General features: G+C 33.1%; 1 protein-coding gene across 1 annotated transcript in view; it reads left to right on the top strand.

Annotated features, from left to right (window-relative positions):
- The window catches only part of LRRIQ1 (leucine rich repeats and IQ motif containing 1), a 102,878-nt gene that overhangs the window by 61,853 nt on the left and 22,135 nt on the right, over positions 1-18,890 (top strand). The window contains exon 23 of the mRNA XM_088055542.1: positions 2,077-2,178. Coding sequence (XP_087911668.1) covers positions 2,077-2,178 — 102 coding nt within the window. The remainder of the gene's footprint in view (positions 1-2,076; positions 2,179-18,890) is intronic.

Genomic DNA, 18,890 nt, shown 5'->3' with positions numbered 1-18,890 from the left:
CCTGGCAATACAGTTTGTGAATAAAATTATCGCATTATCATAATAATTATAATAACCTACCTTTGAAACGAATTGAGCTGATCATTATTTATTTTGCTTCTTGGATAATTTCATTGAATTTAGCTACTAAAAGTGAGTTAAAATTACTTTAAATACAACATCCTCTGGATTAATCCGAAAGCCATAATCATCCTACAACCACATGAGAGAGGCTCTTAGCCAGTTTGAGATAACAAATTGTAAGGTATCACTGATTCTACCTTGTGAAGAAGGCATGGCCTAATTCACTCCCTCCCCACTTGCTACGATTCCTTTATTTGTCAAGTTTGCTGCTTGGTGAGAGGTTAGCACCACTAAGAGCTTCTGTCAACCACATGCTGCTGCAGTGTGAGGTGACCAAGAACACTGTACATCTTGACGTGCTTTGCTAATACATTATCTCTTAGAGTGCCACACCCCATCAGAGATCTTCTCCAGGCTTGTAGTTGATTTTCCCATTCTCTGGGAAAAAGCTGAGCTCTTAGGATGCCTTTATGTTCCATTCATTTGTAAATGAAGTGCACTACACCTGTAGAGGGCTAGTCAAAACCAACTTTACAAATCGTTAAAATTCATTAGAAGTTGCCCACCATCTTAACAGGACATTCTGATCATTCTGAAATAAGAAAACTGACAAACAAAAAAGCTATTTACATTGCTGCACTATTATCATAGTCTTATAAAGTCTCTCAGTAAACACTGATGAGATCAAGTAACGGACTCAGAATGAAGCAGCAGACACAACTAGCAATTTCAATGTATTCTGAACGCTCTTTGAGTCTTTCCATAACCTGTTTTCCTGCTCTGACTGTTCTGGCAGTGTCTCACATATTCATTTTTGCTACACGCACATTCTTTGAGAAAATTTAGATCCTTCACTAGCCATTTCTACTTTCTTGATAAGCTCCATTGCTTTTTTTTTCTCCTTGTTACTAATTTCTACACTTTTCAGACAGTTTTTCATCTCTTTGTAGACAAGCTTCTTCTGCCTCATTGTTTCTCATATATTCCTGAGAGTGGATATATCTGTTTGGGCTACTGTGTTCTTTTAACCATGTCAAACATATTTCTTTTATTTTCTCTTTGGCATTCTGTTACTCATGTTGCCTTGCTCCATGGCATACCTACAAAACTCTTTATACTTTGCTCATCATAGTGTATCTGCTTTTGTTTCTTCATTCTTTTCAGTCCATATTGGTTTTTTTTAGTATCGTCGATGGTTTATTCTGCATTGTGCCCAGAATTTTCACATTTCTTCTAATGCAGTTTCCCTCAAGCTCTTACTTTCCTCCTGTGCCAAGCAAAAACTTCTTCCTTCACATTGTAAATTACATGGGGAAATCACCTCTCCTGACTTGTGTGTTTTTTGCATCAATTTAGCTTTTGTTAATTAAACTTTTTTTTGCCAGTCTAGGAACATGGCTTATATAGATTTATATAAAATTATCTGCTCATCTTTGCAAACTTCTTTGCAAACCTTTAAAAGCAACAGTTAAGAAACTAATCAAGATTTCATACTTCAGCATATAGACTTCTGGGGTATTTTTAAGTTCAATTAGGTGGAAGATAGAAGAAAACTAGCTTATTATCTACAATTGTAGCCTCAAAAAATAAGCTGCCTCCTGTTAACATTTTTTAGGTGTGAATGTCTTGATTTAGACTGCTGAATAATTCTGACCCAAAGCTTTTAGAAATACTGCTTGATATGTATCCTGTTAATATTTCTGCTTTAATTTCAAGCTTAAAATCCAGATTTTTAAAAAATATTTTCTGCAAATACATGCTTCAGAGTTTATTTTTAATTTGTAGATGAGTGAGCTGAAAGATCAACAGTATTAAAATTGCAGAACAATGACTTTGATTCTCAGTTACATGTGTATTTATATGGCTTTATTTTAGAAAGTGTAATCCTTTGTGAATATAAAACCTACTTTTAAAGGTATTTTCACTTATTAAGTGGCAAAAAGGTGAAAAACTGCTTGAAGGAATGAACGAGCCAGGTCTGACCTTTGATTTTAACTTGTTCTTGTCATCTAGACCCAGCTGTGCGCCTGGCGTTGTTCAAAAACAATGAAAATAAACATCTTTCTGTGAAACCACCAGGGAAGACACAGCCTATAAATGCTGAATACTTTGAAGGTATGAACAAGTATTTCATTTTATGCATATAAGCATATATATCTTGCAATGTCTTTTAAACAGGCCTACTCTAAGTATAAAACAATATGCACAAATAAAAAAGGCAGAAGTTTAAGGACCTAATCTGTTCCTGGGTATCTCAAGTTACAGCAGTGAAACATTTCAATTTCAATTCATTGTGGAGAGAAGGAGGTGCTCCTAGAGCTTGATTCATAGAGAGATGGAGCCTAACCTACTTATTTATTGTTTTATTATTAAATCTTCATAATGAAAAATGTCAGAGCATGTCAGAGAGATATAAAATAGAAAGTACTAGAATAAAACTTCATAAATGAAATATCACTTCAAACTCTTCATTTAATTGCCATCTTTTCTGAAGCTAGACATTAACTCCTAAAAATTCTTAGCATGTTTTTGGAAAGTACTTCCATAAATATATACCAGGAATCCACCATTTGACAGAAGGCAAGGAAAGAGCATTCAGCATGTAAATATGAAATTATTTTTCATTAATATTTCACAAATACTTAAATACTGATGTAGCTCTTTTACTGTTGAAATTCATTTTAAAACACTCCTTGGTTTCCGTACAATTAAAATAAGGCCAAGTCTATTTAAAATGCCCTTGTTGTAAGATGACAATCATCTCCAGAGACATTGTTTTTATATTGTTTTGATTCTTTTTGCACACTTTGTGCACTTTGTACACAATAGTGTACTCAGAAAGTTCTCACCTCTAACTTTTTATCTATTTCAAAGACATAGTCATATGCTATCTGATCTATTCCCTGTTTCACAAAGTAAAATTACAAATTACACTGTATTAACATTCTCTGTATGAGGTTAAAAATTGGAACATCTGAAACAGGTGTGAAATAAATTTGAGTGTATGTGAGTTGCAATTCAATCAATTAGTTGTATGAAAGCCTCGATTTGCCTCACATTCATGAGTCCATGCTCAAATTTGTTTGTAAACAATTCCTGGTGAATTCTGAAAAGGAAATATTTTTGCACTATAATTTGCCTTGGATCCAAGCATGAATTTACCTTGACTGTAGAAAGTCTGTGTGTACTGCACTTGATTGAACATTCTCATTACCTCATATGTTTCTGTGGCCTGTGCTTATCTAGGTCAGAATGCATCATATGCTGAGGAAACAGGACATGCAGGCTGCCTGTGAAAAAGTGAATGTCCAGTGAAAGAAAAAAGAGTAGGAGTGTTCAAAACCGTGTTAGAGATAAGCCTGATTACAAGTTCTGTACCCTAAAGTCAGTATAGGGTTTAGCCTAGCTTTCCTGCCACCACTTTATTTGCTCCTGCCTGAAAACATTTCCCTTTGTTTTGGAAAGCCGATGAACGCATTCTAAATATTACTGAAATTACTTTTTGAATTTATGGAGAGAAGGTACCAAGGCAGATTGGATATCAAAAGGCAAGCGTACTGATGGCTCTCTTAATTATCTTTCATTTCAAGAACCATTTTACTCCTCTAGCAGGCTAATAAAAAGAAACTTTTTTACCACTTGTGGCTGCCTGCATGCAATGTGCTGAGCCTTCAAGAAGACAAGCAATACTTTTCTGCTTGACCAGAATATAAATTTGTCCTTCTGCCAGAGGCACTGCTACTTCATACGTTATGTCCAGAAAATTGTAGGTTACGAATTAGAGAGTGCAACACAGAGCATTTATTTATAGGTATGTGAGGTATCATCAGACAGAACTAGGAATTTCTGAATTTAGAATTAGTAACGCTTTGCACCTGCGTAATAACTTCACAGAGCTGTGTTATCAGACATGTCTTCTCTTTTCCCATCTCCCCTCTTACCTTTTAAGGCTTTCTTCCTCTTTTGCCTACAATAGATCTCTTTTGGTCTGTTCTGTCATTGGAGTTCTTTCTGTAACAAGAAGGTGGAATGTTTTCACTCTGTATCCATAAATCTTGTGGTCATTGTATTTTAAGTCGATAGAACCCAGACCTGTCCTTTGCATGGTAGAAATAAACTTCCTCCATTCAAATCCTTTTACTTTCACAGACTTGGGAGTCCTTGGGTAGAAAATCTGAGCTCCAAACCATCTTCTTCATAAACAACTAAATAAAAAAAAAAAAACCAAAAAACAAGCCACATTCTATATATTCCTTCTTTATTTCTTTACATTGGGAAATGGAGTGGAGAAGTCAACATCAATAGCAAAACAGCAAGTACACACGTGTTATCTGTTAAATAACAGAATCACTACTTTTGAAAGGGGATGCCCTAGGAAGTGAAACAATTAGAATAGTTTTAAATTTTCAAACTGGAACACATCATGGTAATGAATATTTAAGAAGAAATCTAGTTAAAATGTATGTTGAATGTCTTTTGTCTTCCTTGTGGTTTTGTGTGTGAGAGTACAAAGAAGGCAAAAATTAATAAAAGCATAAGGGATATAAAAATAGTGAAAAGAAATGAGGTTAATATCTGATGCTTTTGTTTTCCTGAGATTACTGTTCTGTCGTAATTTGCCTTCCTGTTTTCCTGCTATAAAAATTTTGATAAGCTGATATGCAATATGCTGATAACAAATTTTGAAAACTTGTGTATAATTTTAATCCCATAGGATAATGCATAAATCTCTAAATTGACATCATGTTGTAGGAAAATACATTTTCAAAACTTACTTATTCATAAATATTCAAAATTTATTAATATTATTTATTAAATTTTGGATGAGTCATCATTCTTTACCATTCTTTATCATTCTTTATCATTCTGATATTAGACAAATACCCACAAGGGACCATTATTTAACATTTGAATCACAGCAGCAGACAGAAGTTAGTCAGAAATAAACCTCTTTGTAATACACACACCATGACAACAGCATGAGGATATATTAATCTCACAAAGATCTTACCATTTAAAAATACAAGCAGCACGTGAAGGCACAAACCATGGGAATGTAATTCTGTGCATTACTGTATATGTATCTGTATGTGTCAATACATTTACATGCCATACATGTGCCTATACTCACACAAATCTATAAGCATATACCATAAGTATGTATAATAATAAATGTACCGCTTATGACTTTTTATTTGTATATTTTGAAAGGAAAATCAATTATGAACAATTACTCTCTGGTATAATTACTAGTATCAACATGCATTTTGTAATCCTAACACTTTCTGTCAGACAGTTTCAGTTTCTTTAAAATTAGTTTAGTGCATGTGGTCATTGTATTAGAGATATATAAAAACTATTAGTTAAATAAAAATATGTTTGAATCTTTATTCTGACATTAACTTGAGTAGCTCACAAAGTAAGCCATAGAATTTGAATATGGAGATATAAATATGTATTTATTGATTCTTATAATAAATTATAACCTGATCAAAAGCCTGAAGACAGATGAAAGCCTGACTTGATGTACTCCTGATGATCTGCTGGATGTTTCCTGGGACTATGTATATTACACTGCCTTCTTTAGTGAGATAAGGTTATGCTTCCATCATGGTTGTTAAGTTTCATTTAGTGTCAGGTAGCTGACAAACAAAATATGCCTTTTTTAATGAATATTCTGGTTCAATGAATATTCTTGGAGGTATTTTTGTGGTTTGTAGATAGTGAAATTTCAAAGATCTCAAAATTTTGGAAACTTTGTAAGGCACACAGATAATTGTCATAATTTCCTATTTTGCATCAAAGCATATTTTTTAGAAAGCTTTATGACTGCTTATCCTCTTTTTGTCTGAGGCTATTTCAGTTGTTAATTTAATGTAAAATAGTCTTGACTGTTTTGGGTAAAGTATATCAGGAATTGGAGGAAAAATCTATCCTTGACTCCTCTTGGGAAGTTCCAATTAGTCCTGGCTGAACATGTAACAGACCGTCTCTGCCATCTGTGGATCTGTAATTACAGGATCTGTAATTTCATTTACATAGAGGAAGGATACTTTTCTAGCCAACAGTGTGAATACTTAGTCCCAGTACAGCAGCTGAAAACTAAAGAATGAGCCCTAAGGCCAAGCACATTTTTTTGCTACAAGCTTTGCAAACAGTGTGTGTCTTTTTGGGTCCTCTTTAATCCAGTTTCCTCAACGGTTTTGGTGGGTTATCCAAATAATTTTTGTTCAATGGAATGGGAAGTGAATTCCAATCTGTAGAGCAAGTTGGAAGAATGCAGTAGATCAGCTGAAAATCCATTCAAACTATCCAAGTATTATTTGGATATGATTCACTTTAGTTCACAGAATTTCATAGACTATGCTCTATTTAATTTTGCAGGCTACATGATTTATTGGCATATATAGTAAATTTTTTTAGTCATATCCATCAGCGACACATCTATAGCATGCACTTCAAAGTGAAAACAGTGCAATGTGACTTCACCTAAAAGTGTGAACAATGATTTATATCTGAAAGTTTAACTATATTAAAAGTGCACTGGGCTGTGTTGACAAGACATGTTTGCTGCAGTTTGGGAACCTGTAGTTCTAACTGGCAGTACTGTATTTCCTTTCATTTTATGCTCATGGTGACCAAGGAAAATGTAATGGCTACAGTGTTAAGACTGAGTACACCAATACAAATTTGATAATGAGTCGATTATGCTTTCTCAGGTGACTTTTAATTATGCCAATATTTATTTATTTCTGTTGAAATTGGCAGTAGAAATAACATTTATTTTTCAAGAATAAGAAGTAAAGTGAGCTTGTGATTATGTCATATGATTGGAAGATAAATATCAAGGGATTCATTTAGTCAACTGTTTTCCAACTTTCTCCTAATTATGAAACTCCTTATAATCTCAAGTGAAGATTATTGTAGAACATTCTTATAGATTATTACTAGTGATAATTGAAAGTGCAAATGTAAGACTTAGGAAAGTTGAAATTTAAGATTAGCTATTAGTTAATTCTGTGAGTTTATTAAAATATTGTTTCACTTGATCAACATATTTACTTAGATTATCTGTATTATAAAATATGAATACATTTTAAAAAAACTGTGATATTTAATAGAATTTATATTGATTCAAATGCTTGACAAATCACATTTACGTGACAGTTAAGGTACTGAGCTAGAATGCTAATATTCATCTTTATATGGGCTTTAAATATTTTGTCATTTGTTATTTATGAGCATTTTAAATTATACTGAACTATAAATTATAATTTGTGTTAGTTGTTTTTCATCTTTTAGAAATTAACTATTTTTGATGGAGAAATATTAATGGCATCAACTCTCAAGAATCACAGTGTTTGTAAACATTAATTTCTAAAGCAAGTCATCTTGTATTGAATCTGTTGTCTTAAAAGGATTAATAACCACATTTGAAATCTGGCCTTGCTGCAATTCTATGAGTTGAATTGCCATGTTTACAGTAAAATGTAACTATTACATATCTCCCAGGCTCTAAATTTGTAATGCCACATTGGGGAAGCAGTTTCTAATCCATACAGCACTGACAAAAATGACAAAATAATTCATTTTCAGAGAATGTAAGATCTGTCCTGAAATGTAATGAAAATTTATGTTATGTTATGTGTTACAGAAACTTGCATTGCAGAAGGGGGTCTATCTTTTAAAATCATAATTCTATGGCTTTGTTTCTTATTATTTAGTTTGAGCTCACACAACAGAACCCTTGCATTGAAATATTTTCTCATTTTAAGGAATTAATGGCTCTCCACCAGCCCTTCAACATGTAAAATGAGTAGGTTACTTGTGTCCAGTACATCCAAAAAGAGCCAGGATAAAATAAACATGAGGAGTTGGATATCTTGGAAAAAATCTGTCATGGGTTTGGGTTAATCATCTCCAGAAGAAATTCAACTTGATGCCTGAAATGTAAGACTTCTTGGAGAAAGCAGTAAAGCCTGAGGCAGTGTTGATCTGAAGGAGTGCTCTCCATGGGTCAGAGCTGCTCTGCTGGCAGAGTGCAAACCCAGTTCACAACAGCGGTACACTGAAAACTTGTAAAGGACTGCAGGGGCCTTACAGTGCACGCACTCAAGCTTCAGTTACATAGTTCTACTGGTCCAGTTTCTTATTATAAAATAAAACTGAAAAATAAAATCTGTGCCTAATTTTCTAGCCTCCCGTCTGTCAATAATAGTGTAGGATTTTTTCAGTATTCATGGGATGAAGCAATCCTGAAATTATGTTTAAAAATAAATATGTAAAACATAATTTTTGTGCATTTATGCAGTGCACTTCAGTGTCTGAGTATTTATAAATTATTTAGACATGTGACATTTTTATTAATACTCTTGCTTTTCACATTCAACTACCAAAAAAAAAAAAAATTCTATTTGCCTGAAGTTTGTGAACAGGAGGTACTTGCCCTAGATAAATACCAACTAATATTATGAATTCTTTTTATGGTTCTAGTCTTTAGGGTTTCTGTATTCATATATTCAAGGTTTCTGGCCAAATATTTCACCTGCCTCTGTACTTTCTCTTTGTTCCTGACTCTGCTATTTTGCAGACTGTTGTAATTTGTGGTGGCATAAGGATTTTATTAGTGCATCAGATATGAATGTGGTCTCTAAGCTAGAGAGTGTGTTTGTTTGTTCCAATAAACTTCCAAAACTAGGATTTCATACAATGTATAGGTGGTTACCTGTGCTTTCATAACATACGAATTTACCAGTTTTTATCAACCTAACAGGAACTGCACACACACACACAAAATTCTTACTGTTCTTTTGCTAATAAGGACCCAGTGATGACTTCAGTAGAAGGGAGATCTCACCTAAAATGTCATCAGAGATTGAGAAACTACTTTTTCTCATTGTTGAATAAGATGATATAATAGTTCAGGTAGTTTTATTTGCATGTCCTTCAATTTTGCATTTCTTTTCCTTCCTTTTCTTGATCTTTTATGTCCAAAATCTTTGCAGCGTGCTCTCTGCACTATATGCACTACATGTGCTATCTCAGCCAGTGTCAAAGTAAAACAAGGTGATTCCACATTCAGATCCACAGGTTTTAATACTGCATAAGGCAATCATTTTAGATGAATAGACCCCTGAGTACCGAAGCATTTCAAATCCTTTTTCATTTGACCATTCAGTGACCTGATAACTATTTCCTGTCCCTAAGAAAGGTCATGACCCAGGTCTTAGAGTGCAAAAGACAGATAATTTTAGCAACAAGTTAAATCCAAATGGATTTGGTTGGAGGGGGTAAAGGAGAATAGGTTTGGTTAATTTCCTTTAAAATAAAGTGTTACAAAACTTGTATTTAGCATGTCCTGTTAAAAGTGTTTGTTGAATTTGTTGCTGTCTTGTTCGGGTGCCTGGGGACAGTGGTCAATATTGGAGTGGTTTGTTTATTTGCTTTGCTTTCACTGAATAGTACCCAATACATTTTTTTACACTTCAAAAAACAATTGCTAAAGAAGTGGTCATTAAAAGGGCATATTCAGATATATTCAGAGTGCTTTCCAAAATGAGTGTTTCAAGCACTAAAATCATATTAGTATGAGAATGCTTTTAAACATAGGCCACAGACTCGGTGTCTGTAAAAGTGCCACGAATGTTACATCACACAAATGCTCTTCTTGCAAAAGAATTTCCATTTGGTATGATGATATGAATAAGAACTATAATGTAGTCTTAGAAATATTTTATAGGTATAAATCTTGTTTCAATTGGAATCCATGGCACATTTTAAATCACAATTAAAGGAATGTTTCCTGTAGCTATAGATTTTAATAATTGCATTATTCTAAGCACTTTCAGAGATGAAGTAAAAGAAGGCCTTCACACTGGAGCTTTTAATTAATTTTAAAATGCAATTTATTAAAATTTACTTTAAAGAAATGTCTTTTTTTTTTTTTCTATTCTGTAATGGTGTTATGGAGAATTAGTGTTATCAATGAGGTCAGAGATCTACAGCATTCCAAAGAAGCCATTTTCACAAGTTTAATATTAAACACACATTGAATTAGCTTTCTGTTTTTATAACTAATAACTTTGTTGTTCAGATACATTTTTCAAGCAAAATATCAAAATAACACTCTAAAATTTAAATAGAGGAACCTAAAATTTTTTGCTGTTCAATTATAACCCTTACAGCAAAGTTCTATAGCTTTTGTAGGTTTCATGTAATCTAGAATTGAATGTTTGGTGGACCTACATAATTTTACAAGGAATTCCAAGTAACTCAAGTATTTTACTGAAAATGTACAATCATGCAGTGATACCTATGTAACTTTTATGATGTGTTATTTCCGTAATGTAAATCTTCCTACTTCATAACTCTGCAGTTCGATTCTTATCAAAACATGTCAGCAGTTTCTGGAAATTTGTAGGTTTGTGCTAGTTTGATGCATGCACTGCAGATATTTTATCTGGCTTGTGAGTATAAAAAAGGTAGAAATACTGAATTTTGCAGTTATATTTTTTTTTTCATGTTGGTAAGAAAGGCTGCATTTTAAGATAATATTTTTGAATACAATTTTGTTTACATGACATTCTAGAATTGTTCTGTCTTGGCAGGTTTATTGCCTGGTTCCCAATCCAACATCGTTATAACTTCATAAATTAGCACATTTATAGAATGTTGTAGATAACCCAGACCAGGCAGGCAATGAGATAAAGAAATCCAAGTACCCAAACAAAAGAACTTCACTTTCACAGTCATCATTAAGCAAGTACATTATGAATAACTGTATTTTTTTAATGGTTTCTAAATGCACATTGAGTATCAGGCTTACTAAGACCCTGACTGTGGAAAGATTTTTCTCTCAAACACATGTATGCTTTTTGTTTTCTGATAAGAAGCAAGCTCAGTAGTTTTCACTTTATGAGGAGACCGGTGATATCTCTTGTGAAAGATAGAATGTGACTTTCAAAAAGGAGGAATTTAAACTCCACTGTGTATTTTTAAGTTAAATTTACTGAGTATTTGCTTTAGTACCTGATGTATATTTTGTAATTGAGAAATTAGCAGTGAATGTAAAAAGAAAGGAAGCTATGTGCCAGTAAGCCAGAAAGTTCTGATTTAACCTACCAATGACCTGGCTTTGTTTGTTCAGATGACAGTTCTAAAAGTGTGCAGAGAATATTCCCTTTTAATACAGTTATTTGCCGCAAGCCGTGACCTCACTGCCTGTCGGGGAGCAGGTCTGAATTGGCCCTTTCTCTGATATCGTGACATTGCTTCTGTTGCCTCGATTGTGACCTCTGATTGCACGATACCCCTGAGAGTTCAATTTAATAAGCGTGACTCCTGACTCTTAGCCAGGTCTGCCTTCTTAGGTTTTGTCAGACTCTACTTGTAGTCTGGTCTACATATGCTAAAACACTGCATAGGCTGTCATCATGCTATGTGAGTTGTGTGCACCGTATTCAAAATTCTCTTTCGAACATCTTTCATTTATTGCAAATGCAAATGTTTATAAAATCTTTCTTGGAATAAATTTTCAAAGTTGTTTCTTTCACATTTATGGCTGCTTGGGATTTTTGGGTTTTATACCTTTGTGCAGATACTACTCTTTCACTAAATCACTAAGCATGTGTGTTATCCATGCATCATACTAATTTCTTGCATCCAAATTTTATTTCCTCTATGAGAGTGTTGTATATTTTTATGACTTCCCATACAGTATGTTTGTTCATTATTAGGGGCAAATCCCTTTTTCTCATTGTATAATTGGTACAGTCACACAACAAGACAGTACTGATAAGCACCCAGAGCATTGTAAGATGTAGTGACCCAGGACCAGTCACGTGAAAGCTGAAGAATCTGTTTGGAATCCAGGAGAAGGTGAGTAGAATTAAGACATTTTAAATACCATTGAAAATAAGTTATATTTGGTTTAGTGACAATTTTGCTACATCATTGCATTCTTTTCTCCCGTTTTCCTCCTCATCTAGCCAGAATGGTGAAGAAGAGTCTGTTCTGAGACCTGGGTGCCTTGAGGGTGATGATGCTGTTCAGATATTTCTCCAAATTTTTGCACTCACTGAACCAGAATATGGAGAAGTTTAAAGATTGAAAGTTTCAAGAACCGTGGTACAAGTTACAGATGAGTTTCTGTATTTACTTACGTGCATTTTCTGTATTCTCATTGCAGATATGTACCCATTTTTCTAGCCTCTGTATCAGTACCTGTAACTTAGTGCTTCTAAAAGAATTATTGTTTCAGAAGAGCAGAAAAATATTGCTAAACAAAATAATGCTTTGGGCTTACTTTTGTAGTTACATTAATTTTTTTCTGTTAATATTACCATTTAATTATTCTTTATTTCTTCAAGTGCTTTAAGTAATTAATTTGACCTTTTCAATCAGATTGATTTTTATTAAAATTGTTTATTTTGTATTAAAACTGTATCAGGATCTTTCTTATGAAACAAGTTCTGTATAAGGCAGAAAGTAGTATTTTCTTGTTACACTGAAACTTGGCAATGAAATTCTGTTCTTTCTTCATGACAGCAGTGATTGTTTACAGTGAAGTAAAATCAAGTAAAATCTTGTTTTGGCCAGGTTTTTCTTTTTTTTTTTTGGTAGACAAATTCTCATGTAAGATTATGGAATTTTAATAACTCAATTTAGTCTCTAAGGTTTTAAAAATCATAGTATAATCATCTGTTTCCTTCTTCTGGAGTAAATAGTGTAAGATTAGCTGCTAAATTTCCTTAATCTTTAGTGAGAGTTTGCCTACCTAATTGAAATTTATGGGATTTCACTCCTCTCTGGATCAGACCTTAATGCTCTGTAAATTCCTATGCTATTGGCAGGAGATTAGATCATCAGCTGCAAACAAGCAAAGTTACAAGTGAACAACTGTTTTAACCTGTTGTTAGACAACTGGTAAAACAAATTACACTTTTAAATTCATTACTTATGGCTGTGTTAAAAGCTATTGCAAATATAAACAGAATGCATATGAGGCAACTTCACCTATTTGGAATCATCATGGTATTTAGGTTGTTCCCTCCTTTTCAAACAAATTGTATATATATGTAAATAGAAATACATATGTAAAGCCAGTGAGTAGGAGAGTTTGGTAGCAAGTTTAGATGAAAAGTGCAGTAAAAATAAACTAATTAATAAACTAATTTAAATACACCTACAATAAGCATAAACTGTTTAAACTCAAGATTAGGGAACAGTTAAATTATTCACAAATAGAACTGAGGGGTTTGTGTTCATCTTCCTGCTAAAAAAGAATTTGAATAAAGTTCTAAACAAAATTCTGTAAAAGAACAGGAGGAGTCAGGGGTAATTTATTCCTTTTTTAACTGATTTCTTCATTCAGTAGGTAAATCATTCAAACCATCTCTGCATGGATAGAGAAAACCTGTGCCATTGTAACTATAACTGATCCAAAATCAATAAAATTAAGCCAGTTCCGTACCTGAGGATACAATTGAATATGTGTTGGTTTCTCTATAAATATTTACAGTGTTTTGATTCTTGTTTGTTTTCCTGTGTTCACCAGCTGAAAATCGCAGTTTAATTAGTGAAGAAATCTATATGGATACTAAGCTCCTGGAGACATATATATTGAGAATTATCCTGGGGCAACTCATGGACAAATTGTGGTATTCTTTTGCTTTCTTGCCTGACCTTCTTTACAAGTGGAAGGTTTTTGGTTTTTTTAAAATAGATCTACAAGACTCTGGAATTTCATATTGTTTATTGTCTTCCATGATGTATCAACCAATTAAATATAATTCAATAAGAAGAATTAGTCCTTTTATGTCTGTATTTATTTATAGACACTGATAAGTTTAGTGTTTATGGTTGTTTTTAAGCTGGATATAAATATATAAGAATTACACACAATTGAGGATTAACTAATTTTAGATGTATTCTTAAGAAAAAGAAAAGACTCTCAGTCTGAGACTTTTTTCCTATTTAATTCAATGAACATAAAATCAAGTCTTGTTTATACAATGTTTGGCATAATGATAGGCCTGATCTTCAGTGCTACCTCTTGGTTTTGCTATGAAGTAAATGAAACAGCAGCCTTGCACTCAGTGTAGACTTTGTGCGTGTATTTGACAATGGAGAATAGTTCTGCTGTTACACATTACTGTTCTGACAGAGCTGTGAATTGTTGTCATGGTGTGTTCATCAACTACCAATAGGTATTTCAAGTCAACATCAGAAATTAAGCCAGAAATAGTTCTGTTCTCAAACAGAACTTTTAAATTGAAAAATATATATTGATCTATCATATATATATATATTAAGTATATTATATAAGTAGAATGGATAATAAATCCAGAGGCATTCACAACTAAACTACGTATTGACATTAGTACAATAATTTCATTATTTCACTTTCAGTGTTACTCTGCATTAAGTACATTAAGATCATGCATGGTACTTGGGCACATCATATGTATTGATGAGCATGAGATCTTAAAACAAGTTCTTCTATTATTCAGATAACTTTCTAGAAGAAAATGTATATTCTTAAGAGTAAACATAATAAAGACTTTATTGAAATGAAAATTCTGAGGCTGTGACACAAAATTACATGCTTTAATTATTCGTAGAAAGTATAAGGCGATTATTAATGTGATATGTCAGCTTTACTGACTAAATTCATTCTGCTCCTGACTAATGATGGTTCTTTTGTTTCTTTTAACACTTGATATATGTATCATCTTGCCAATTGGAAGCCTCCAGTTTTTATTTTGAACAAAAGTTTTGTTGGATTTGAATTTTTCTGTCCCTTTCTTATACTTTTAAGTTCTTCACTACAAGCAAAACCTACCTTAACTTTTGTTACACTCAAAATTGGTTGTATTGTGTAGGTTTTGCCCTCTTTATGGGGAACAACATAGTAGTTAGACCTCCTGCACTCCTACAAAATGTTCCTTTGTACTTGATATTTTGAGAATTCCTTTGGAAGATCTTATGTCTTAAATAATTTTACTTGGTTTATTGAATTTAGAGAAAGCTATTCCTCTGGTTTGGACTACATATAAAGTGGTGTCTCTTCTTGCTTGGAAATACCATTTCATCACTGAGCAACTAATCACTTGTATTGAAATTCTGATTTCTTCTGTCATATCATTTTAAGAAGTGGGAATGGACAGAAATAAAATCTATCAAAATATTCTGTAAAAAAGGGGTGTTTATGTTATGCATCTCTTATTTTTCTCCTCGACAGTAAAATATCCTCTATTCAGTACAGAACATCCATCATTAAGGGGTTTATTAAATTCCAAAGTTTATGAGAAAAACTAGAGATAGAGTGTGTACTAGGCAAATTTGAAATTTGAGACAAGAAACTATGTGAGACTGTAGGCACCAAGGGTAAACAAAACAGGTTCAGTCTATCTCCATCTTATTTATACCTTACATTTACTGATGAATAACTAAGCATTGAAATGCTGAACATACAATTCCAAAATATTTTTTTACTCCTCTTGATTTCTTCAGTTCTTCAAGAGTCTTGACTAGGCAAAGAACTCTTGGTAACTCTTGGCTGTACTCCAGATTCATTTCTCAGCAGTGCTGTTGATGAAATTTGCCTGTGCGGAATGGCTGAAGCGGGTACTGTATAGACTCCAGAACACTGTGTTCATAGAAGACTGCACAGAAGAATAATGAGAAAGTGTGGTATAGCACTGTAAAGTATTTAATGTTCTTTTTGAATTTGTAAACACTTGAGTGGATCCTGAAGCATGCTGACTGCAGGTAGAAGTAGTTTACATCAGGAACTCTTCTCTTTCTCTCCATGTGGATGGAGTATCACCTCTGTAGTTTCTTCATTTTTGGTTTGGCAGGGTTTGTTTTTTTTTTTGAGAATCAGCTCAGTATTTCAAACACAAAGCAATTCAATATTCAAACAGTCATTAATTAGCAAAAAAAATTGAGATGAACAGTTGATTGTGTTACAGCTTCCTGTACATAATAGGTGAAATAGTTGTTTTGGTTTATACATCAATGCAGAAAAATGTCATATGTCTTAGGAAATATCACAATATGAAACTGCTGCTTGTTACGAAGAAAATTATAGAAGATAAATTAGAAATGGTATTTAATGTAAATTGAGTAGTACAGGAAGTGATAACAACCCATAAAATTTTCAAGAGCTGATCAAATTGTAAGGAACAGCGTTTAATGATGCCTTGATGTCAGAACTAGGAAAATGAACCTTATGAAGCAGTTCAAGTGAAAATGTACTATGTCACAAGAGTAGAAGTTGGGAACTTTTTAATATAGAGTGGTAGTTTGCAATGTATTTGTATGATCAGAGGGTTGCAATAGAAGAAGCTAAGTAATTATGAGATACTGGAAGAAATTCTTTGATACTACTGGGATATAAATAGAGATAAATAAATTATGTGTTTTAAAAGTACACCATTGAGGATGAAATAAGACTTAGATTTGCCTCAGTGTGGGAAAAAGAAAACACTGAGTTTAAACAGAAAGCTAGGGACAGATAAATAGTAGTGGTATATTCTGCAGGGGCAGGAACAAGTAGCAAAATAGAAAATAATGAGAAAGTGCAAGTATGAAATCCTGTTTTCCTTGAATTTAGAAGCTGAAATTTGTACTTTTTCAGTGGGTTAGAAATCTCAGCTAAAGGATTCAGATTTTGCATAATCTAATTATGAGACATCAAAGAGAGAACACAGAAAGCACAGTCTGAAATATGATAACTGTTGAAACGGAATTGACTAGTTGGTGAAGACATTAGAGAAGAAGAGGAGGTTTGCAGATCAAATAATAATATAGTAGGCCTTATTTGTAGTTTGAAAAAAACCCAAAATACCTGGTAAAAAGAGGAAAAGGACTCAAGTTTTAGGAAAAACTCTCTTTTGTTTTTTTTTTCCTTTCAGTAGCTACTTTTATTAATGTATGAAAGACATTCTCTTGTACATTGATCAGCACTCCCATGTTCAAGACTCCTTATTGATTGATAATTGATAAAGAACTTGATAGGCATCAAAAATTATGTAGGTCATAACCTGAGGTAGTATTCTTGTGTTGAAATTCTGTTTCATTTTTTGTTCATCTGTGAACTCACTCAGACACTACTATAAATACTTTTATTTCATTCATTCTGGTCCTAGAGATGGAAGTCTATATAGTCAGAAGTCACTCAGATGAAAAAACACCTTCTAAAATTAACTAATATGTCAAAAGAAAATGTTTTCAAGGTAAAAATGTATCTACCCCATTATCTGAAAATTTCAGACCTGAGTTGTAGATAAACATTATCTAGGGATGCTATAAGGTTCAGCAAGAACTCTGTGCCAATTTCTGCCACATGATGCTGCCAACTGTCTGGAAGTCACGTTTATATTTCTACTATAAAATTGTTCACAGAATACCTGTAAGCATGCGAAAGACCACTCTAAATACCATTGTTTTTCCAAAACAATTTGGGGCCTGTTGTGATTGCTGTATAAGGGATGGCACTATTTAGTGACTTCTGACAAAGTACACTTCTGACAAATGTTTTAAGTTCTCTGTGGAAAAAAAAAATCCTCTCATTTCTCTTACATTCTACTATATAGGTGGATTTTGGGGGTGAAGGGCAGTGAGGCTTGTAATTTTTTAATTATTGTTGTTTTCTTATCTATTTCCAAATACTTCACTTTTTTGCCTTAATAGCAGGAACAACTCATCCGTTTTTCTGTTCTGTGTATATTATACAGATTGTGTCAAAAATAAGGCTTTTATGTAATTGTTGTTTTAACATGAAAAAAAATGAGATAAAAAAGTTGGATTTTAGATCTGAGATTTCAAGGTAATTTATAAATGTCTAATACACACATTATATAACTGTATAGAAAACAGTAGAAATTATAAATCCTCACAGGGTAGATAATTTTAATTTTCAATAAGAATATTGTTTTTTTAGATTTTGTGCATTCATACACATACTTGCACACATATGCACTCATATTATGTATTTCTGAGCATTAATTTATGCCACAATACTGACAGAGAAGAAAAATATAACGTATTAATAGCATAGACAATAATTTTATGCCCAAGTTCAGCTATTTAATTCCTGTATTAAGAACACAAATTCCAGAATACCTATTGAGAAAATTAACTCTGGTCACAGATTTTTTAATTAAGAGAGGAAAAATTAGAATGCTGAAGAATTTTCAAGCCCTTCCTTCACATTGTAGGCTTAGGTTTCTTAGTCTTTTATTTGTATCGTACTCCCTATGAAGCAAGGTTTGAAATTATTTCAATCACTTTCTAAACACAAGATTTGAAAGGTTCAATACAGGGTAAGCTTCTCCATATATTTATCAAGTATGTCATATTAAAGTTAGACCTTTTATCTTCCCATCATCGACAAATAAATTTGGAAAAAAAATTACTGTGTTGAATCAGGTTCTTTAATCCTCTCACACATGAATTGATGAAGAGTGGAATAACTGTTATTTACAGCAACCAGGATTGGTGTTTTCCAGGCACAGAACTTGAGTTCACCCTGAATGCAGACATTGTGTAACCATCCTCCTTCCTTTTGTATGCTGGTATGTTAACAACGCTTGTCCTAGCACTGGGGAACATGGATTTCAAGTACCCCTTACCCTGATGAGATTTGAATCTCCAGCTTCCACATGCCAAGCTGTTCCTTTGGCTGTGTTTCAGTCCTCTTTTAGCAGTGACAGTTAGAGCTGAGGGCACAATATCCATATATCTTGAAGGAGAGAAAGAAAACTGACTCCATGTAGAATTTAGGGCACTTCACCTGAAGTAGTTCATAGATTCTTTGCCTG

Source organism: Pseudopodoces humilis, chromosome 5 (genome assembly GCF_049639895.1).
Source record: "Pseudopodoces humilis isolate 2021_Gansu_Grassland_sample_001 chromosome 5, ASM4963989v1, whole genome shotgun sequence".
Taxonomy (NCBI): Eukaryota; Metazoa; Chordata; class Aves; order Passeriformes; family Paridae; genus Pseudopodoces; species Pseudopodoces humilis.
Note: the sequence above shows the minus strand (reverse complement) of the source record. Positions and strands in the feature narration are given on the sequence as shown.